Raw genomic sequence first — 22,363 nt, 5'->3', positions numbered from 1 at the left:
CTGAAGCTTTCTGTGTTTAGCGGACGAGAATTTGCCTACTTGTGCTAATTCAATCAGATCATCTCCAGTAATATCTTAGGGACATTTCTAAAGCTCTTGTGGCTGTTGATCAATTAATTAGTGTTCCTTTTATTCTGTGGTGGCCTGAACGTCCATCTCTGGGCCTATTATTGACGGATTTGGTCAGTTACATCATCACAGGGGCGGCAAACATCCTGTTCCCGCTGAGTCTGGGCCCATGGGGGACGAAACGAAGGTTACCATGGCATTTATCTAGCAAGATGAAGTCTGTCTGAAGGCCTTGAATCCATAAGGACTCATTGTTCCAAAATCATCCTTGTATTTTTCTTTCTTTTTTTTTTTTTTACTGGAAAGACGATAGAAAGCCCCACCTTAGTTTCTAAAGCATCGCTGATGGAAAGTGATTCAGAGCCTGTGATCTGAGGACATCAGGCCCTTTCACGGCGGAGGAGGTCACACCCCAAGGGGAGGGGGCTTATCTCCTCTCCCCCCAACTTCCCCGGCTTGTGCCCACCAGACGCGGCTCTGTTTTTTACTGTACAGTATGGTGTGTTGGTACAAGCATCACGTCCCTTGTTTGGGGGAGAAGAAAGCAGGGGACGAAATGTGTGCTATAAAGTCACCTCGTGATTCAGCTGGAAAAGGGAGCCTTGGTCTGGTCTGTCTGTTCCCTGTGGCCCTCATTCTCACATTTAGCAATGGGGTGCCTCCCCCAGAAGGATGAAGAGCAGGGCGGCAGGCTGAGCCCCGGCCTTGGGCCCCTTCTCGATGTGGATGCGTAGATGCCCGAGTTTAAATTTTTAAAACAATGGGTTTTGATGATGGGCAACTTTGAAGTCTTTCCACCTTCCTTAAAGGATTCTAACCCAGTGTCCCTGGCTTGGTGTTAATAAATATATCCTACGGACAGCAGCTTTATACTTAAAACAGTAGATCTAACGGGCTAAGAAATAGTGTCTTCACGGTTTCAGGTTTGTCGACGACGAGCGGGAGTGATTATAGATGTGAGGTTTCCATGGAGCCTTTTCTGCCGCTGGTGATGCAAGCTCACTGGGTCTCTCTGAACTTAAGTGTCTTGGATTTCAAGTTCCTAAATGTCAGTGCGGTGACTGGCTTTGCTATGCTTTTGGGTTTCCATGGTGGCTCAGATGGTAAAGAATCTGCCTGTAATGCAGGAGACCCAGGTTCGATCCCTGGGTCGGGAAGATCCCCTGGAGAAGGGAATGGCAACCCACTCCAGTATTCTTGGCTGGAGAATCCCAGGGACAGAGGAGCCTGGGGGCAGGCTGCGGTCCATGGGGTCACAAAGAGTCGGACGTGACTGAGCGACTAACACACACTCTTGCGAGCGAAGGGGTAGGTCACCACGCCACCCCCGACTGCCAGTCAACCGCAGGGCCCTGGTTAAGAGGTGGCTTCTGGAGGCAAAGGACCCAGCTTGACTCCTGCATCCAAGATGGACTCAGGACTTGGAATTCAGGACTGTGACTTGGAACCAGTTGCTCTACCTCTCTGTTCTTTAAGTTCCTCGTTTGTTGAAGGGGATCGTCTCTACCTCATGGGGCTTTTTGAAGGAAGGAGGATTTGTTGAGACTAAGTTTTCAGTATCACCCCCCATGTCACTGGTGAGGTTTTTCATTCCTAAACCCGACATTGGCTGTTTCTTCCGCAAAATGTCCTTCCCCTTTGCCGAATCCGGCTTGAAAAGTGCCCAGACCTCTCCCCTCCCAGGAAATCTCATAGGTCGACCCCTAATCTCATGCTGGGCTCAGCTGTTGCCTCTGTTAAGGGATCACCCTTCATCTGCGGTGCTGGCATCTTACTAGACAGAGTGTGAAGATTTAACCAGCCTTCCCAGGAGAGGCGAGAACATTCACAGCTGGGGACGCACCCTTCCTCTCGGCGATGATTTATCTGGACTAATGTTCCTCGTTGCAGGCTCATTAGCGGCTGTTATCAAATGCTGGCTTATTTACCTTTCCCAGCACATCAGGCGCTCGCACCCTCCCGTTTCCCACCAAGGAGAGGCAGCCACAGCTGCGCTTACACTTCGGCGAGGACCCCGAGGCGAGGCGCACATCCTCGTCTTGGTTCATCAGACTTTACACCTCTCGACGTTCCTGTTACACGCGTGTCTGGCGCTGGAATTTGCTCACAAGGCCCCCGGCTCCGTTGCTGTCTGTGCGCCCCTTGCAGGAGACCCAGAGTCGGATCCTTCTGTGACGGTGACAGGAATGAGCGTGCCCCGCCCCGTGCTTGTTTGGGACAGTGCACTTCTGTCCCTTTGATTCGAGGGCATGATCCGTGTCCAACCGTCTGTCCTTCCTGAAGTTATGAAAATCCCAAAGGGAAGAGTTATTTGCTTTATTTCGTCTCTATCAACTCCCACCAGCGAGCATCCCTGTTGGGGCTGTGTGTGCAGAGGGGAGTCCGGGCGTCCGGGGTGTCAACTGACCGGCCCCAGAGACAGCTGAGTGCCCCCCATCACTGCATAGCTTCCTCTTTGCCCTGCACTCAGGTCTGGTTGCTTGTGCCTTTGGTGTTTATGGACTTAAAATCCCACGTGTTTTGTTCAGTTCCACGACAAGCCTCTGTAGCCTGAGTTATCAGACATTGTCAACAATTGAAAAAAAAAAAAAGGAGGTGTGCTGAGAAGCACACACCTGTGCATACACACACAAAGACAATCTAATATCGGAGGCAAGAAAGATGGTACTAGACTTCCCCAGTGGAGCAGTGGATAAGAATCTGCCTGCCAGTGCAGGGGACTCGGGTTCGATCAAAACTGGGCTGTTGGGCCTCCCTGCTCACGGTGGACATCCCAACGACAGGACCTGATGGCCTGTCTGCGTCATCCGTGTCAGGGTCTGCAGGCTCAGATGATGGAGAGACTCTCCTTTGCATTTGTGCCACTGCGGGTGTAAGATTTGATCAAGACCCTCCTCCTCCAGGAAGCCTCCCTGATAGGTAAGGGGCTGCGAACCGCAGCCTGTATTCTCTGTTTCCATCTTGCTCTCCCGTATTTCAGAGCCGGGCAGTTTGCCTCCATTAGGAATCAGATAAATCACCCATGGATATTTGGAATAATCTGGGCATTTGGGAAACCATGAGTATTTGGGATAATCTGACCCTAAGAACAGAGTAATGAATGAAGGCATGGAGGACCAGATGGCTGCATGTACAGACCATTAGGAAGTTAGGAAATAGACCTCGTCCGGTAGTGCAAGCTCCCCCTCGCCGCCGCTTGTCCGAATCCTGACGTGCCTTCTTTCTAACGGCTCTCTCTTTATGTCCCTCTCTTTCTGCTCAGACAAGAGTGAGAACGGCGAGGCGTATCAGAGGAAGAGGGCCGTGGCCGCCGACCTCGCAGGGGGCCCCGCCGCCGCCGGGCCGCCTCGGGGCAGTGCGGCGCAGCCCGGCGGCAGCAGCTGGCGGCGGATCGCGCTGCTCATCCTGGCCATCACCATCCACAATATCCCAGGTGAGAGCCCGCCCGAGCGTCCGCAGGGAGAGCATCTCTGTCGGCTCGGCGACTTGAAGAGGGGCTTGGGCAGCTGTGGTGCGGGTCCTTTCTCCAGTGGTCCCCAGCCTTCTGGGCACCTGGGACGGGTTTAGCGGAAGACCATTCTTCCGTGGAGTGGGGCTGTGGGGATGGTTTGCGGATGATTCGAGTGCGTTGCGTTTCTTGTGCACTTTATGTCTAATCTTGTGCTGCGCTGATCTGACGGCAGATGCCCGTCTGTGGCCGGAGGCTGGGACCCCTGCTCCAGGGGGCTGTCGGGGAGGGGGCGCCAGTCTTTCCTGAGTTTATCTTTTGGGTTGCTGGCTCTGGATTGGTCATCGTATGTTCCAACTTCCTGTTGCAGTTACTGCAATTTCACTCTCGTGTTCACCTCTGAGTTCCTTTCTTCACATATTTGATACCAAGTTATTTGGGCACAGATTCATTAGCTGTTGCCTCTCGTAAACATGGAATATCTCTGGCTTTTCTTAAAGCTTAAAAAAATTGTTTTTAATGTTTATTTCTGACTGCACTGGGTCTTAGTTGTGGCACGCGGGCTTAGGGATCAAACCCACATCCTCTGCATTGAAGGGCAGGTTCTTAACCACCGGACCACGAGGCAGGTCCCCCTGATGCTCTGTTAAAGTATTGAATTCAGTATCGGTTTACAGTGATGTTTGTCTTACCTGCTTCCTTCCTGGGGGCATCTTTCGGAGATATCCCTGTCGTTACCAAGTCTAAGTTTGTACTGCTCACTGCACGGCAGGTCAATGAATCAAGAGGTGAGTTGTTGGGACAAGGAATAGCACCTTTATTCGGGAAGCCAGCAAACCAGGAGGATGGTGGACTCATGTCCCAAAGAACCATCTTGCCTGAGTTAGAATTCAGGCTTCTTTTATACTGAAAGGGGAGCGAGTAAGGGCGAGCATTTGTTTCCTGGTTCTGGTCAGCCTCCAGGGGGATGTGTCCCTTTCTCCTCCTTGCAGTCGTTCACAGGTGAGCCTGGTCAGGATGCTCATCACCTGAGACACAGGGCTCCCAGCGATGGGCCAGGCAGATTAATAACCTGCACCCCCTGCAGAGGAAGCTCAGAATCTTAACCGCTGGGCCATCAGAAAAGTCCTGTGTTACGTATGATGTAAGTCTACAGGCACATCCCTTTAGTGACCTACTTAGAATACAGAGGTTCCTTCCGATTGCATTGCGATCCTTTCCTTTTTAGCATTTTGAACCAACCTGTTTCATGTCTTTGGATTTATTTTAATTGGGAAAAAAAAACTTGTTGGTGTTCTATTTAAAAAATAATATGTTCTATATAGAATAACTAGAAAAGACCGATAAACATACAGAAGATGTTAAAAGCCAGATTGAGGGATGCTGGGGAATCCCTGTGTTACATTTTAGAATTCCATCTCTACTGCTTACTAAATAGCTTATATTGACAAATGGCTTGAGCTCTCTGAACCTTGGTGTTCTCATCTATAAAGTGGAGATAATGCTATGACTGAGATGACTGGGCTGTTCTTTACAAAGTGAACTACACTAATTTTGATAAATAAATAAGATTATATGTGTATATACACAGTATATACAGTATTTGGGCCGTCTGAGCATGTGAAAGTGGAAGCTGTTATTAGCGTTAATAATTCTCCTGATTCCTTCAATCTTTTTAAAACAGTATTAAAATTTAACTTCGTTTCTGGTTGTGCCAGGTCTGGGTTGCAGCGTAGGTGCAGTAGTTTCTGGCGCATGGGCTTAGTTGCCCCAAGGTGTGTGGGATCTTCATACCCTGAGAGTGGATTCTAAACCACTGGACCTCCAGGGAAGTCCCCTCACTCCTTCAGTCTTGAATTCTGAAACGTTCTGATTCATCTTTCGTAGTTTCGAAGCTCAAGTTTGAGTGATAACCTTGTTCAGGGAGCAGCCCCAGGTGGTATATTACCTGAGTCCCGGCCAAGTTCATAATGTCACCCTGTTACCCCAACACAGGAGGGAAGGCTGCTCTGGGCAGAGCTTGCCAGGGGCACGTATTTCTCCTTGAAGCCCTTGTGAATACTGTTATCTTCTGGCTTCAGTCTGTGGGAGAAAAGGCCACAGCCAAACCGAGTTTATCCCTCCGTGGGTAACTTGAAATTCTTTTGCTTGTGCAATGAAGATTTTCTGGGGACATTTTTAAAGAAGGCAAAATTTCAATATCTTATGTATTCCACTATATATACACACACACACACACACACACACATGCGCACACACATATGTGTGTATATGTGTATGTGTGTGCTCAGTCACTCAGTCGTGTCCGACTCTTTGCGACCCCATGGACTGTAGCCCCCCAGGCTCCTCTGCCCATGGGATTTCCCAAGCAAGAATACTGGAGTGTGTTGCCATGCCCTCCAGGAGATCTTCCCAACCAAGGATCAAACCTGTGTCTCCTCCATTGGCAGGTAAATTCTTACCACTGCGCCACTTGGGAAAACCTTATGTGTGTGTGTGTTTGTCTCTCTGTATACATATATCTGTGTGTGTATAGACATGAAATGTGTTGAAAGACTAAGTGTCTAATTACTTTTTAGGCTCAGGCTTTCCTCTAGACAAGAAGTATTTCCCTCAAGTATTTCTGTCCTGATCTTAGGAATGTCTATCCTATGACCATATAGGCTGATTGGCCTCCTTTTATTTTCAGCCTCTGTTTCCCTCTCATTTCCCTCTTGGCTTTTTCCCTTTGGGTAGGAGTCAAGATTTTGCTCCAAAACAGTCAGCTATTTTGATTGTTTTCCTGGAGCTTGCTATTCAGTATGGATTGAGATGATATCTTACGTGGGACCCCCCAGGCACAAATCTGACCAAAGTGGGTTTGCCCCCATGGAAAGAGCTGGTCACACTCACCCCTAGTATTTTTTTAATTAATTAATTTTAAAATTAATTTATTTATTTGGCTGTGCCAGGTCTTAATTTCAGCTTGCAGGATCCTTAGTTACAGAATGTAGGATCTAGTTCCCTGACCAGGGACCGAACCTGGCTTCTCTGCTTCGGGCATGCACAGTCGTAGCCACTGGACCTCTGAGGAAGTCCCACACCCCCAGTATGTTGACGAGCCCCCTGGGAGACTGAGGGCTCTGCAGAGGGCAGTGCCCGAACCTCCATAGACATGTTCAACCTGTTAACTGCAGGTTGGAGTTAACAGGTTGAACACGTTATTGGAGGAGAGCATTACGGGTTCACGTCTCAATCCTTGGAGAAGAGAATCATGCTTATGCTGTCTTTGCAGTGTCACAATAGTGAGTGGCTTTCTTTCTGCCACGTAAGATTCCTTGTTTAACCAGTTGAAAAAGAATAAAGATCTAAATATAAATAGATGTGCTTCCCAAGACTCCAGTGGGGCCCAATCCCAGAGTCTCAAGCTCCTGACTTCAGTCCAAAGGAAAGTTCACACACCCACCAGGACCTTCTGGCAGCTTCATCCCCTTTGATGAGCACCGTCTCAAGAGCTTCTCTGTCACCAACCTACCTTTGAAAAGGTCCCTTCTTTAACACTTGCCTTCGTGGCTTATTAAAAATTTAACTAGAGCTTTGATGTTCCCGGAGACTCTGGGTTTTAAGATAGATTTTCACAGTGACTAAATGGATAATTGATTTTTTTTGAAGTTTTTTTGTCTTGGCTGATTCAGTTTTACGTGTCCTGGGGATGACATTTTGTTTTTAAAAATTATTTTTTTAAATGTGGCCATCGAAAGTTTGTTAGCCTGTGTGCTGTCTCCCAGAGGTTCCTGGAGCTTGAGAACACACACAGGTTTGTGAGCGCACACCCAGGGCACTTGGGTTCATATTTAAGACACAAGTGCAAGGATAAAAGCATCCTTAAACATCCGTGGCTCACAGTCCCGCGAAGACTCTGCTAAGAGCTGTGGACCCTCTTGTAAGAGATGGTTGCACGCAAACCTGTTTGCAGGCAGTTTGGGATGTGCACAGGCTTCCCTGGTGGCTCAAACAGTAAAGAATCCGCCTGCAATGCAGGAGACCTGGGTTCGATCCCTGAGTTTGGAAGATTCCCTGGAGAAGGGAGTGGCTACCCACTCCAGTATTCTTGCCTGGAGAATCCCACGGACAGGGAAGCCTGGTGGGCTACAGTCCCTAAGGTCACAGAGAGTCAGACATGACTGAGGGACTAACACTTCCAGTTCCTTTGGGTGTTCACAGACCTCACGAAGGCCACCCACAGCTCCAGAGTAGGAAGGACCCCCTGCTTTAGAGAAACAAACTGTCCAGCTGGGCAGGCGCTTGAAATGTTTCTGGAGTAAAGGGTGATGACTGATGGAGGCCAGTAGACCTGAGCCCTGCCGGCCCAAGGCGGGGATGCAGAGACTCCCGAGGGGAGGGGTGTCTCCGCACTTCTCAGTCCGTCTCTGGCTCAGCCTGGGGAGCTGAGTCCTTTGGAAAATGATCTCCCAAGGAAACCGGCACGTTTTCTGTGAACGCGGTCCCACTCTGTAGCCTCGGGAGCTCCCTGTGTCTTAACGGGCTTTTCCTGCAGTACTGGGTACACTCCAGGGCTCAGAGCCTTTCAGAGATTTCCAGGCCTTCGGAAAACAGGCTGCCGTTCTGTGTCAGAGTGGAATTAAAAATCAGCCAGCCATTGAGTTTCTATTAATCTCTTTTCATGAGTAGCTTATGGTCTTTGTACTGAGAAAGTTAAATTTAGAGCTTAAAGGGATTCTAGAAGTTATCTCATTCAAGCACTGCTCCGTTTGAAAATTTGGTGGTTGGCGGAGGGAGGGGGTGCTAAGTGATCACGGTGGTTCTTTCCAGCACTGGCCTTGAACGAGTCAGTGAAAAATAAGTAGCATTAATACTTGATTATTTTTGTTTAGTCGCTCAGTCATCTCTGACTCTGCAACCCCATGGACTGTGGCCCACCAGGCCTCTCTGTTCATGGGACTTCCCGGCAAGAATACTGGAATGGGCTGCCACTTCCTTCTCCAGGGATCTTCCTGACCCAGGGGTCGAACGTGCCTCTCCTGCACTGGCGGGCAGGTTCTTTACTCGGAGCCACCAGGGAAGCCCAGCCCATTACTAGTCCCGTTTATTTCACGGTGTTCACCGCTCCTTTCTGGGTGACACCCCTCCCTCCCACATCCTGCATCTGCTCCTGTCTTGATGGTTATTGCTCTCGATGGCAGTTATTTATATGTATTTATTTCCCCCACGTAAATGGAGCTTCTTAAAAGAAGGCCTGTATCATCTTCTCTTTTTTTCAGAAGCAAAGGAAAATATTTTTACTTTTTTAAACTTTATATTTTATGTTGGGGTAGACAATTAACAATGTTGTGATCGTCTCAGGTGAACAGCGAAGGGACTCAGCCATACACACACGTTTCCATTCTCACCCAAACTCCCCTCCCATCCAGGCTGCCACGTAACACTGAGCAGAGTTCCCTGTGCTGTACAATAGGACCTCGTTGGTTATCCACTTAAAATAGCCATCCCAAACTCCCTAACTGTCCTTCCCCTGATCTTCCCCCGCCCCCGCTCAGCAACCATAAGTCTGTGAGTGCTTCTGTTTTGTAAATAAGTCCATCTCCTTTTCGGAGCCGTATTGAATACAGTTCGTACTGAAGCGCATTATCTATTCGGCTGGGGGTGGCTGGCACCTTCGGGGACCTGCCCTCCTTCCCAGCAGGGGACCCGAGTATCCCAGCTTCCTCTCCACCTCGGCCACCAAGTGGGCTGAGGGATGCATTTACGCTCTGTGTGTCTCCAGGATACACTGGACTCGCCTTGCTGTCTGGCCTGACCTGGAAAGGTCCTTGGAAGAAGTGGCTGGGTGAGTCACCTGCTTTATGCAGTTTCTGCGCATCAGAGCCGAGAGTTGAGGCTGCTTGCTGGCTATTAACATGACACCCACAGAGCTGGAGGTCACTCTCCGTGTCTCTAGAACAGCACGACCGCTGCTTTGAATTATGTGACTCGTTTCCCTTCACGGCTCCTAACAGACCCCATTTCATGGCTTTAAACCAGATGCTTGGCGTTTTCATCAGAAGTGATTTTGTTTCAGGGAACAAAACCGCACAGATTTATTCCTGCTTATGTTAGCACTGGTTGGTTATCTTGGGATCATGGAGTTAGCAGATTACAGCTGATGGTTTGTTCCCTTCATGTTTTTGTGAGAGTCATAACTCAGCTCTTCTATAATGAATATTTGTGATTCGTGTAAGCAGGTAAAATGGTCTTTTTTTAAAAAATTACAGTTGATTTACAGTGTTGTATTGATTTCTGCTGTTCAGTTATACATTCTTTTCAAAAAGTACATTTTTCTGTTGTGATTTATCCTCGGATTTTGAATCCAGTTCTCTGGTTATCCGGTAGGACTTCGTGGTCTCTCCCTCCTACGTATAGTAGCTTGTATCTGCTGACCCCCAAAATGCTCTCCACCACCTAACCACCTCAATATCCCTCATCTCTCCCCAACATACACAAAAAGTATGAAAGTAAAGTTATTCCTTTATGCTTGAGAGACTCCTATTGGAGTTGTTTGAATTACTGGTGGGAGACACAATGAAGGATTGTATTAGCTTCCAATGGAACAAATTCTCCCAAACCTAGTGGCTTCAAGCAGCCCAGATTTCTTCTTTACGGGCCTGCAGGCCAGGAATCCACATGTTGGCAGGGCTGTGCCACCACTGGAACTGGCCTCTTGCAGCTCCTGGGGGTCACTGGCTTTCCTGGCCTTGCAGCCACATGGCTCTAGTCTCTGCCTCCGTGATCACACTGCGTCCCCTTCTGTACCTTTTCTCCCCTTGCCTCGTTCTTATAAAGACCTCAGTGACTGCAGTTCAGGCCCCACCCAGGTAGTCTGCGGGCGTTACCCCATCCCCAGATAATCCAGGATCATCACGTCTGCAGAGTCTCCTTGGCCAGGAAAGATGCCATCCCCGGGCCCCAGCACTCACTCTGTCCTCCTGTGATCTCCACCTGCTGCCCGGGAGGCTTTGCAGGGGCAGCCGTGAGTAGGTGCAGGAAGGAGCCAACAGCCGGAAAGAAGAGCTCATTGAGTCTTCATTTTCCTGGGGCAAAGAAAGAGTAGAGACTTCTGCTGTTACACGTGGACCTTTCCAGGAAAACCTTGATGCAGGAGCCGCTGATTCTGCAGTGATCTATGTGTGTGCGCTCACTTATGTCCGACTCTTTGTGACCCCGTAGACTGTTGCCCACCAGGCTCCTCTGTTCATGGAATTTTCCCAGCAAGAATACTGGGGTGGGTTCTCATTTCGTTCTCCAGGGGATCTTCCCAACCCAGGGATCGAATCTGCGTGTATGGCGTCTTCTGCATCGGTAGGTAGAGTCTTTAGCGCCACCTCACCGATCTATGCTCCCAGAAACCGGAGGGATAGTTTCTGCAGCCAGAGACCCAGGCTCAGTCAGTGGGTAGACTGAACCCTACTCAAAACTACAAATCACTGATGCTAGAGGCCACCACTTCCTGAGGCCATCCAAGATTTCACACATCCAGTGTTCCACTAGACAATGTAGATATTTGAGACCCTGGTTTACACTTTAGAAACTGAGACCCAGAGAGGTTAAAGACCAAGGTACGGGCACAGAGCAGGTCCTGGTAGAGTGAGGTTCACACACGCCTCCCCTGTTATATGTGCACACTCAGGTGTGTCCGTGTCTGACTCTTTGTGGCCCCATGGACTGCAGCCCACCAGGCTCTTCTGTTCATGGGATTCTCCAGGCAAGAATGCTGGAGTGGGTTTTGCCATTCCCTTCTCCAGGGGGTCTTTCTGACCCAGGGAGCATTGCAGGCAGATTCTTTCCTGTCTGAGCACCAGGGAAGTCCACGTGCCACCTGCATCGGCCCCTTGAACCTTAATGAGCTCCGTCCCTTTTCTTCCAGTGGATCACAGAGCTTTTTAGCAACAGTTCCAGAAATGATCAGAAAATGCTTCTCACGCTTTGGAGCTTGCCACATCAGATGTGAATGGCAGCAGCATCACATCGGCGTGTTGGTGTGGGTGCACTCCTGGTGCCTCAGGCTCTGTCCAGCAAGGAGATCTTGGCAGAGGAAGCCTCATCCTCGCCCAGCGCACCTGCTGCTGTGGGCTCTGCAGACATGTGTGTGGATGGGGCACCGTGCAACCCCCACAGCCCCCTCCACTGTCGAGTGGGGACGATCGGGACCCAGGCAGACAGTCACCTCTTTAACCACATCAAGGAAGGAGGCTAGCACAGGATTTAGAGACAGAAAGGCCAGGGCTGGGATCCTGGAGCCACCAGATGCTCTGCTAGCTGAGGATCCTTAGGTGAGATTATGGCAGTCTCAGTTTTCCCAGCTGCATAATGGGAATAATATCTGTCTTGTGGTTCAGTGTCCAGTGAGATGGCAGCCAGCAAAGCCACGCCCCGTGTTGCCTGCCGTGGAGTGCGGATCACCATGGCCAGGACACAGTAGGACCTGAACAAGGCTGATTTCTCTCCACCTCCTCCCGGCCCCTCACGTCCCTCCCTCCCCCCACTTTCAGCTTCCCTTTGCTCCTCAAAGATCGTTTGGTTCTGGTCTTGGTGGTCTCGAGAGGGACCGTCTCAGATATCACTTTTCGTTTCCTCTCCCAGAGGTTACAGGTGAAGATAACATTTACTCCAGGCGTCTGGAAACATTGTAATGTTCTCCTTTAATTATCTGGTTCTCAGTGGGAAGCCTGACAGGATAATTAGCGCGGGCTCCTGTCTGGGGCGACATTCCACCCCAAGCTCCGTGCTCCTGTGTGTGAACTGCAGCAGAAGCTCCTAGCTCGCTCCCAGATCAGGCCGTGGGGCTGCAAGGTGAGAACTGGCACAAACTCCTAAAGAGTGAAATCGCAGCTCTCGGATCCCTGTGTCACTGCTCAAAAGCGACAGGAATTCACTATCAGCTCTGGCCTCAAGGCTCAAGACACACAGATGCCCAAGTGCTAATCTTAGGCCATCGGATCAAGAAGTCTCTGTTCAAAGGCTGCACCAGAATGAGGGTTGATATCAAGACCCATTTATACACCTCCTGGGTTACATCACCCTGCTACCTATTATGTAAATTGAAGGGGAAAAAAGTTAAAGCAAGAGAATGCAAACCTATTTTTGTATTAGGACTCAAAGCTTCCTGTGACTTCTAGTCTTTCTACAATTGCCAGGGAGATATACCGGGGTCCTCAACCTCTAGGATCTAATGCCTGTTGAGCTGAAGTAGAGCTGATGTAATAATGATAGAAATAAAGTGTACAATAAGTGCAGTGAGATTGAATCATCCTGAAACCATTCCCCCGAGTCAGTGGAAAAATCGTCTTCCACAAACCCGATCCCTGGTGCCAAAAAGTTGGGGGGCCCCCTGGATGGTTAGTGTGAAGCCTTTCAGAGCCCAGCTAAGTACACTCCCATGTGGACAAGGCCAGGGCTGGAATCCCGGAGCCACCAGATGTTCCTTTATTGATCAGAATGAAATAAAACTCAGAATCCAGATCCTCGGTGGTACTTCGCCACATGTCAGTTGCGAGAGAGCTGCGTGCGGCTGGAGCTGCCTTATTGGACAGCCGGCCAAGGACAGCGCCGCGCTCACAGGAGGTTCTGCTGGACGGCACCGCTGGTGTGTGGACCACGTAGAGATGTCCCTTCACCAGTTATTCAGAGTGTGCTGGCCGCTGCCGCCCTCCTTAATCAAAGGTATGATCGTGTTGCTAAATAAAAAGCCCAGAGTCCCCACTGGCTTTACAGCGATCTTCGACAAGAGCTTCATTTGTCCTTGCCTCACTGTGAAGAGAATGGTGGCCCCTCTCAAATGTTGGTTGATAAAAATACCCGGCACCCTTGCTCGCCTGATAACCCCCCAGAGAACCATGTTGCATCTTCTGGTGGGTCTGTCTCTCTCCTGTTGAGTGACCTCGTTTGTCCAGAAGCTGTGGCACCTAGCAAGTTTAATCAATTGGTGACATTTGAGGTGCAGTTTAATCAATTGATAACGTCTGAGCTGCGTGCTTTATAATGGTCCCAGCTCATTCATATTCATGTGGGCTAATCTTAGCACCCATTAATTATGTCCCCAATAAGCCCCTGTTTATTCTGTTTGTCTCCATTCCCTTGTTAGCTTTTATGATGTGGAGTTAAAGATAATTAAAATGTTACTCATGTTCTGCAAATAACAATTAACCAAGGATGAATTCTGAACTTCTGAAATCAGAATTCCATTTTCTGTCCCCCTTCTTTGACTGAGTGCAGTGAGGGAAACGACACCTAAATGTAAGTAGTGATCCGTTCCTGGTCAGCTCCAGGGAGAATGAACAGGGACACGAATCTCAGATCAGTCACATTAGTGGGCTATCAGAAAAAAAAATTAATTAGAAGATAATTCACAGTTCCTGGGGACAATAAAACTTGGAGATTACATTTGCATTATAGCAATTTAGACAAGCCAAATTCCCCCTTACTATGGATAAGTAAGAGTTAGGAGTCAGTCTCTCATTTCCATCCTATTTGAAAATTACTGACCGTGCGATTGTTATATATGATAGCTTTCCAAGTTGAAGGAAGGAAGGTGAATAATTCAGGCTGCACCCCGCTCTTCACAGGGGTGAAGAGAATGAGAATGAAGTACGATCTCTGGTAGCAGACGAGCCTGCCTGAGGCATAAAGGTACCAGACAAACAACCGTGATCCTGATGACCGGACCCGGCCGTTGAATTTTTGGCATCTTCGCCATCCAAATTGCCTTCCCTTTCAACTTCCGAGCTTTGCACTCATCAACTCTCTTCTCTTGCTGTTTTTAACATTCAAAACTGTCATCTCCAGAGGTCTTGCTCATTTGCTCCTCTTCTGTATATTCTCAGAAATCCTCCCTGCTCTGCGATGCTGGGGAAGAGGTGGGGGCATGATGGCTAGGAAGAGAGAAAGATCTCTGAATCCTGTTTGGAGGCGCAAACGAAGTCTTCTTAGATGTCAGTATAGCAAAATAGTCATTTTTTCCTCCTCCTCTTTTAATAAAACACTTTTTTATTTGTTTACAAAAACCACTAAGTCGCTGTGGCAGCATCTTAGGTTTCCATTTTGTGCCCCATGCTCTGGGGTCAGCCTGTTTCACACGAGGGCCACGTAGGGCCTTTCTGTGTGCAGGGGGACATGTGTGGGAAGTCAGCTGATGAACTGATAGAGGACAGAGGTAAGCCAGGGCGGAGAGTGGAGACTTGGAATTCCAAGCACTCAGTAGTTGGAGAAGGAAATGGCAACCCACTCCAGTGTTCTTGCCTGGAGAATCCCAGGGACAGAGGAGCCTGGTGGGCTGCCGTCTATGGGGTTGCACAGGGTCAGACACGACTAAAGCGATTTAGCAGCAGCAGCAGCAGTCGGGGAGGATGGATGCCAGGGTATCTTTGGGGTCTGGTGAGGACATCTGGAGCAGGCACCTTCCCATGCTCCTGGGGTCCTGCCCTAATATGCTTGCTCCTCAAAGACTCCGGATAAGTACCAAGTTTTACCTCCCAGTAAGTCTGAAGAGTGCCTTGTTGCTTAGAGACAGGAGATGGTGCCTGGAGTGAAGATAAGGTTGTCAAGGAAACCAAGCCACAAATTCCCTTGTTTTCCTTCTTGCTGGCCGGAAGAGTAAAAGGATTTTTGCTCTGACACCTGGAAGAAGAGACGCGGCTTCTTTTGCTATGTGTATTTTCAACAAATTGATCTGTTGTCCAAGACGTAGCTGAGCTGACAAATAGGGAGTTGAGTTTTGCATTGCTGTTGGTTATCAGTGAGTGCTTTCTGATACCAACAGAATCAAGCAATGATTTTAATCCTGACTTCTTTTTAGATGTGTAGACCCAGGACCCAACCCCACTCTGTTATACAACTTGACTCTTGAATTCTGAGTTTTCAATTATTGTCTCAATAAATTAGATTATATTTGGCTTAGATTCATGTTACCTCCCTTTTTTTTTAAAGGCAGAGGAGATATCCTTTGTCTCATCTTTCTGAATGGAGGGTGTTATGGACTGAACTGTGTCCCCAAAACCTATACATTGAGGTCCTGACCCCTGGGACCTCAGAATGTGACCTTAATGGAAAATACGGTTGTTGCAGATCCATTGGCTAAGATGAGGGCACACTGGAATAGGGTTTGGCCCTAATCCAACATGCCTGGTTTTTCTCTTTCCATGGGGCTGAAATGTCCCTTTTTGGATATTCATGGTGGCAGAAGCGTCCCATTTTCCATTCTCCACCTTTGAATTATTTGCAAGTTTCAGATAGTGGTCATCAACAAATCTGGACATCTTCCTCTTAACTCTGGTGCTCACGACTCAGAAAAACATTCCGAGGGCCATCCTGAAGGGATTCGTTGTTGAAGCCACACAAGTTCACATCTGCGTCCTGCTGTGGCGTGAGCGGATGAAGCACTGAGGCAGGCTTCGTCCAGGGCTGGCACCCAGCTGCTCCCTTCCCCTGCCCCGGGGGCGTTTACGGCACAGAGGGTCTTCGTATCTCAGAGGAAACAGTTGTAGCTGAGAGGGACCCCAGGCTGGCTGGTTCCTCCCCTTCCCCAGGCTGGCTGGTTCCTCCCCTTCTGTGTTGGTTTCCTAAGGCTGCTCAACAAAGTGCCAGAAACTGAGGGCTTCAAGAGCAGGCAGTTGTTGCCTCCCAGACCCGGAGGCTGGGTGTCCACCGTCACGGTGTCGGCGGGGTGGTTCCTTCTCAGCAGGCAGGGAAGGGTCTGGTCCAGGCTCCTCCCTGGGCTTGTAGAGGGCCATCTTCTCCTTGTGTCTCATCAGTTGTCTTCCCTCTTTAAGCATCTGCTTCAGAAGGAGAGCGGTCATATTGCATTAGGGACAAGCCCTATTCCAGCGTGCCCTCGTCTTAGCTAATGGGTCTGCAACAACCGTATTTCCAAATACGGTCACATTCTGAGGTCCCGGGGGTCAGGACTTCAACATATGGGTTTTGGGGACACAATTCAGTCCATAACACCCTACATTTCAGAAAGACAAGACAAAGGATATCTCCTCTGCCTTAAGGAAAAAAAAAAAACAAACAGGAACATGAATCTAAGCTGACTATAATCTAATTAATCACTCAGATGGGCACACTGATGGCACACCAATTAATCTGGAGCTGACACAAGGTTGGAGGGACAGGTAATTTGAGGGATGGCTAAGTCATTAAACTGCAAGGTCCCAGCGTGCTGGAATTCCAACGGGCTCTATCGAGGTGAAAAATGAACAAACTCTGAGGGACCCAAGTAGAGTCCTCAAATTACATCCCTCAAACATGTGATACAGGCATACTCAGGAGCAAGAAAAGGAATTGGGGCTTTAATTCAACAAGATACATAATCATTCATTTGGTCGTTTATTGGTTTAAATATTCATTGCTTACCTCTTCTCTGGGAGTTGGTGATGGACAGGGAGGCCTGGCGTGCTGCGATTCATGGGGTCGCAAAGAGTCAGACACGACTGAGCGACTGAACTGAACTGAACTGAACTGAACTACCTCTTCTCCACTGAGGGAGCCCTGGGAAGATAAGTCAGCCCTAAAAGTGGTTTCCCTCGGGACTCCTGCACCAACTGCCCCCTCCTCCAGGTGCCCAAGGGTAGAAGACGTTTACACATCCATGGACCTACAGATGAGCATCCCCACCACGCTGGGCTGGAAACTCAAAGACGGAAGTGGAGGCTGCAATGACTGGGCATTTTAGGCTGGAGAAAGCAGATGTAGGTGACAGAATCTACTTTACAACTTGGAGGGAGCACCATGGGGAAAAGAGGCTGGGTTCATCCTGTGTTCTCTTCCAGCCAAGCAGTGGAAGGCACAGGGGTACAAATGTCAGCACAGCTGAAGGAACAGTCTTTTCAGTTACAGCCATCTAAGGATGAAATCTCCTGGCTTGCTTTGGGAGGTGATGGCGATGTCATAGGCAGCATCCATTGAGTGCCTACCATGTGCCTACGTGCTCTTAACATTTTCTTGGAAAACGAAGCCCGGGATCCGCTCTAGTCAGCCATTCCTACATCTGCTATGGCACAACTGGCTCCCGAGAACCACTGAAGTCAGAAAATGCTCATGATCAAGACCACACCCTCCTTCCCCAGACCACAGAGTTTAGAAGGCGCCTTCCTTGTCTGTGGGTGAACAGTTGTTGTTGTTTGGTCAGTAAGTCACGTCCAGCTCTCTGCGACCCCATGGACTGCAGCACGCCAGGCTCCTCTGCCCTCCACTGTCTCCCAGAGTTTGCTCAGATTCATGTCTGTTGAGTCGGTGATGCCATCCAACCACCTCATCCTCTGCCACCCCCTTCTCCTCCTGCCCTCAATCTTTCCCAGCGTCAGGGTCTTTTCCACTGAGTCAGCTCTTTGCCATCAGGTGGCCAAAGTATTGGAGCTTGAGTTTCGGCATCAGTCCTTCAGATGAATATTCAAGGTTGATTTCCCTTTAGGACTGACTGGTTGGATCTCCTTTCAGTTCAAGGGACTCTCAAGAGTCTCTTTCTTGAGAGTGCATGAGAAGTAAATTTTTCTTTTGGAAAAGGAACTCTGTCCTTCACATCTCTCGGCTTCAGCTCAGGCTGAAACGTATGAAAGCTCACCTCCACTATCAGGAAGTGATTGCTTATTTGAACGCTTCCCTAAAATCTATTAGGCCTTCTGCTGTGTTAGTTTGGGAGGATAGATTTCCTAGCTGTGCTATTGGCTGCTTGTGTTTTTTTTTTTTTTAATTTCGCGCGAGCCCTTCTCCCTGCGTGGCCAGCAAAGAGTGAAGGGATTAGGGGCCTCCCTACTGGCCATGATTGACAGGCACTCTGCGGGTGTGGATCACCCTGTCCACTAGCCTGGAACATGTGCCCTGACCCCCATTGGTTTCCTTAATATGCGCGCTTTGCGCTCCTGCATAATTTGCAAATGCTTTTCAAGCAACTGTGCCATCGCTTTCCAAATGTTTTGCTTCTAATTAAGAAAGGGAATTAGGTGTACTCTTGCCTGGTTCATTTTTTTTTTCTCCCTGGCACGGGGATAAGGGTAGGAAGAAAGAGCAAAAGAAATAGCTAAGATGTTTTAGAAAATAACTCCTTAGTGCCACTGATGATCAAAGCTGTGTCTAGGAGTTTGTGCCTGTAAGAGGTGTAGGGATCCCCAAGTTCAAGTCCAAACTGAGAAATATGGTCATGGAAAAGTGCCTACACTGTACGATTGGGCAACTACCTTCAGGAACTTTTCTCAACTCACAGAAATGTCAGCAAGATGCTTCTGAAGGAGGCATGTGGGACTTTGATGACCAGTGTATATAATCTCTCCAATTACCTCTTTCTGATTTCCCAGTTAGGATAACGGGTTGGCCGCCTGCACAGAAAACCTTTCTTCTCTCCTTGAAAGAATCCTGGAAACAGGCTTGGGTATGGCAAATACAGAACAAATCCAGAGACATAGGCATTTTCCAGTTTTTGGCTTGGCATATGGCTTTAAGGTTGCCTCATCGTCCGAGATCGCCACTGGAGCTCCAGTCATCACTCCTAACTCCTCTGCTGGTCTTCCTTGCCCCACCCCTGGATGCTTTCTGGGCAGACACTGACATTTTTCAGGAAATTTTGGGTTGGTGAGGACTCTCACTGTCACATTCAGTGCTGACAAGCCAGACCGATGTAACTTCAGTCCCATTCGGTGTACTGTTCCTCCTCTCTACAAGCAGCTCCTGGTCTGATTAACCTTAGAAGCCTGCAGTGGGTCAGAGGTGGGCAGTCTCTCTTTTCTTTGTGTGTTTTAAAATCCCCATATTTTGCTCATCTTGCTGGCTCCTTGGGCTTGAAGGAAGGAAGAAGGAAGCGGTTGTAGGGAGGGGGACTGTGTCCGGGTGGCGGCTCCCGAAAGGTTAGGTTTGTGATTTAGTCGCGGGTGCCTTCAGCGCAGCATCTTCTCCAGGGTGGACCCTTCATCTCCTGGGGTCCACACCTCCTCATGGGAGTACCCACTAGTGGGGACAGGGCTTCTCGTGACGACCCCTCAGGAGTCCCCTGTCTCCGCTGGATGGTCCTCTCTGCACAAATTCTGTGAAGGTCAGTGTGCCCTTGTAGGTAGACCTCTGAGGGGTGAAGCCTTTCAGATTGTATCAAGTCACCTTCCCAAATGTCCCCTTGGCCCCTTGCCCTCTGGAGATGCAGGCTGCCTCCAGGACAGCCCCCTCTCATCCTTCAGCCACCGCAGTTCTTGCAGCCACCTTCTCCCGCTGGGACTCTTTCAGGAGATGAGCAGAGAGCAGTTCTCCAGGGAGGCAGGCCAAGCTCTGCAAGCATTTTCCTTGGAGTGGTCCCTCACTGGGCTACAGTAACAAGTTCCTCCATCCTCACTCCGATAACTGTCTTCAAGGGGGTCCTTGATGTGGTTGGCCTCCTTGCTCACCCACTCTCGGTGGGGCCGCTGGGAAGCAGCCTCTGTGGGAGGGGCTACTCCTCACTGAGACCTGCACAGAGGTCAGGCCCTCTAATCTATACTGTCCAGCAGAGCTTCCTATGACGACGGTAATCGTCAGTGTCTGCACTGGCCAGTATGGTACATGCTAGCTGCCGTATTGGATATGTGGATAGTATTATTTCATTTTTGTTAATTCAAATTCACATGGCCACACGTGGCTGCTGTATTAGATGACGCCATTTTGGAACCAGAGGGTAATGCTGGCCGCTCTTCTCAGCCAGGGTTCTGACACCAGGTCAGCCCCGTTATATGGCTTGCTCTATCCTTTCAAGAAAGTCATCCTCAAAGTCTCATAACCAGCCATCCCCAACCATAAATAAGTAGCGTTGTCTGACAAGCTTTCAGTGTGGGTTCCCAAAAGCCACAGGATCAGGGAGGAGGACTCTAGTCTGTGAATGGTGTGCAGGTGTCCTTCTTCAAAGTCTCCCCACTGCCCCATTCCGCCCTCCTCTGCTGTGCTGTGCTGAGTCATGTCCGACTGTTTGTGACCCATGGACTGTAGCCCATGAGGCTCCTCTGTCCGTGGGATTCTCCAGGCAAGAATACTGGAGCGGGTGGCCATTTCCTCCTCCAGGGGATCTTCCCAACCCAGGGATGGGACGAACTCACATCTCTTGCGTCTCCTGCATTGGCAGGCAGGGCCTTTACCACTAGCACCGCCTGAGTGGCCCGCTCTGCCCTGATGGTCAGCACTGTACTCTTTCTAAAGTACTGTTGAAATTCACAGCTCTGGCACAGCTTTGGACCACCTGCTAAAAAGAAGCTCATTGCTTTCCTGTCAGAAGAACTCCCAGTAGGGCCATCATAGGCTTTTGGCTGAGTGATCAGCTTCTGTTCTCTCTCCAGGCAATGCTTGGTGGATTGGATGCTGCCAGGAGTTGCAAAGGATTCTGGTGATATCCATGATTATAGAGGAGGACAGAACTAATTCCATGGTTTGATACTTGGAAGGCAGTCGACCTTAGCTGAGGTTCAGCATGATAAAGAACCAGGCTATTTCACCAAGTTAATCTTAGTATATTATCAGTAGCAGAAAATTAAGTTTATGACCCAGAATGTGCAGTAGCTCCAGTTATCCTAGTTAAAAAGAAAGGATGTCTTATTAGATTTTGCAATTTCATTTTTTAGGGTATTTTTTTTTAAATGAATTCAATTCTGTTATTTCTAAAGATAATTTAAAGTCCCACAACAGATCAGAAAAGAGTTCTGTGTCAGTGACTTCCCTGGTGGTCCAGTGGTAAAGAATCTGCCAGCCAATGCAGGCTACGTTGGTTCAATCCTTGGTCCAGGAAGATTCCATAACTAAGCTCGTGAGCCACAGCTGCCAAGCCCAAGCTGTAGGGCCCACATGCTGCAGCTGCTGAGCCCTCGCGTGTAGAGGTTGCACCACAACTGAGTAACCCTTACTCATCGCAACCAGAGAGAAGCTTGCTCACAGCAATGAAGACCCGGAGAAATCATAGATAAATAACTTTTAAAAAAGGATATTCTATCAGGAGTTTTGTGTCAGCTAGGATTCTTTGGTTGCGTGCAACAGAGGTCAGCTCTGGCCAGCTTAATCATACCAAGAAGTTTCTCAGAGAGATAAGGAGTAACTCAGAGAATCAAAAGGAAAACAGAATATCCAGGTTTTGGAGGGCCAGTAGCAAAGCCTGCCAAGATCTGTGATGATGGATGTGTGCTGGTGGACAGTCTCTGTAAAGGGCTGACCCCAGGATGACTCAGAAACAACTCTTTTCTGCCCCTGTTACCATCATCTCAGTTTTCGAATCTGAGAAAAGAAAATCTGATTGCCCTAGTCAGGTGGGGGTTTCTCAAAATCAGAGTGCTGTCTCCAAAAAAGAAGAGGTAGTGATTCTGAGCATGTGAGCCCCGCCCAGACACAAACCCTCTTTAAAGACTATCAAAATATTTACTGACGCAGGAGGACGTTGTAAGAGCAGACTTTGTGTTTATCTTTGCAATCTTCATCTATGTATCGTGTAATAGTAAAGCTCCTCATGTAAAGGGGACTTTGGAAATCACTTAATTTATCCTGATGTGCCCATTTCACAAATGAAGAAACTGGATGAACTTGTCCAAGTTTTCACAGCCAGGTGGTGGCAGAGATGGGACCCAAAGCAGGTCTCTTGAGCTGTTGGATGGTCCTGCCCCGTTCCACTCTGCCTCGCTCACTGGCAAATGCCTTTAAGTTACTTGAAAGCATGCTGCCTTCTGTGCGTTCAGCCATTCCTTCCGCAGTCTTCCAGTTTCAGTTGAATTGCTTTAGGCGTCTTTGTGATGCGTGTATCCCTGCCTAGACTCTAGATGTTAAATCACTCAGGTTCACATTGCTTTTTATTGTTGCTCTGATTTCAAATAGCAACCTAAATGCCTA

At 48.9% G+C, this 22,363-nt stretch overlaps 1 protein-coding gene across 2 annotated transcripts in view; it reads left to right on the top strand.

Annotated features, from left to right (window-relative positions):
* The window catches only part of SLC39A11 (solute carrier family 39 member 11), a 280,572-nt gene that overhangs the window by 174,598 nt on the left and 83,611 nt on the right, over positions 1–22,363 (top strand). For both annotated transcript variants that reach the window (XM_040244330.1, XM_040244329.1), the window contains exon 6: positions 3,332–3,502. In XM_040244330.1, the coding sequence (XP_040100264.1) occupies positions 3,332–3,502 (171 nt within the window). The remainder of the gene's footprint in view (positions 1–3,331; positions 3,503–22,363) is intronic.

The sequence above is a fragment of the Oryx dammah genome, unplaced genomic scaffold (assembly GCF_014754425.2).
Source record: "Oryx dammah isolate SB20612 unplaced genomic scaffold, SCBI_Odam_1.1 HiC_scaffold_8, whole genome shotgun sequence".
NCBI lineage: Eukaryota > Metazoa > Chordata > Mammalia > Artiodactyla > Bovidae > Oryx > Oryx dammah.
The sequence above is the reverse complement of the archived record's forward strand: the minus strand, read 5'-3'. Positions and strand labels throughout refer to the sequence as shown.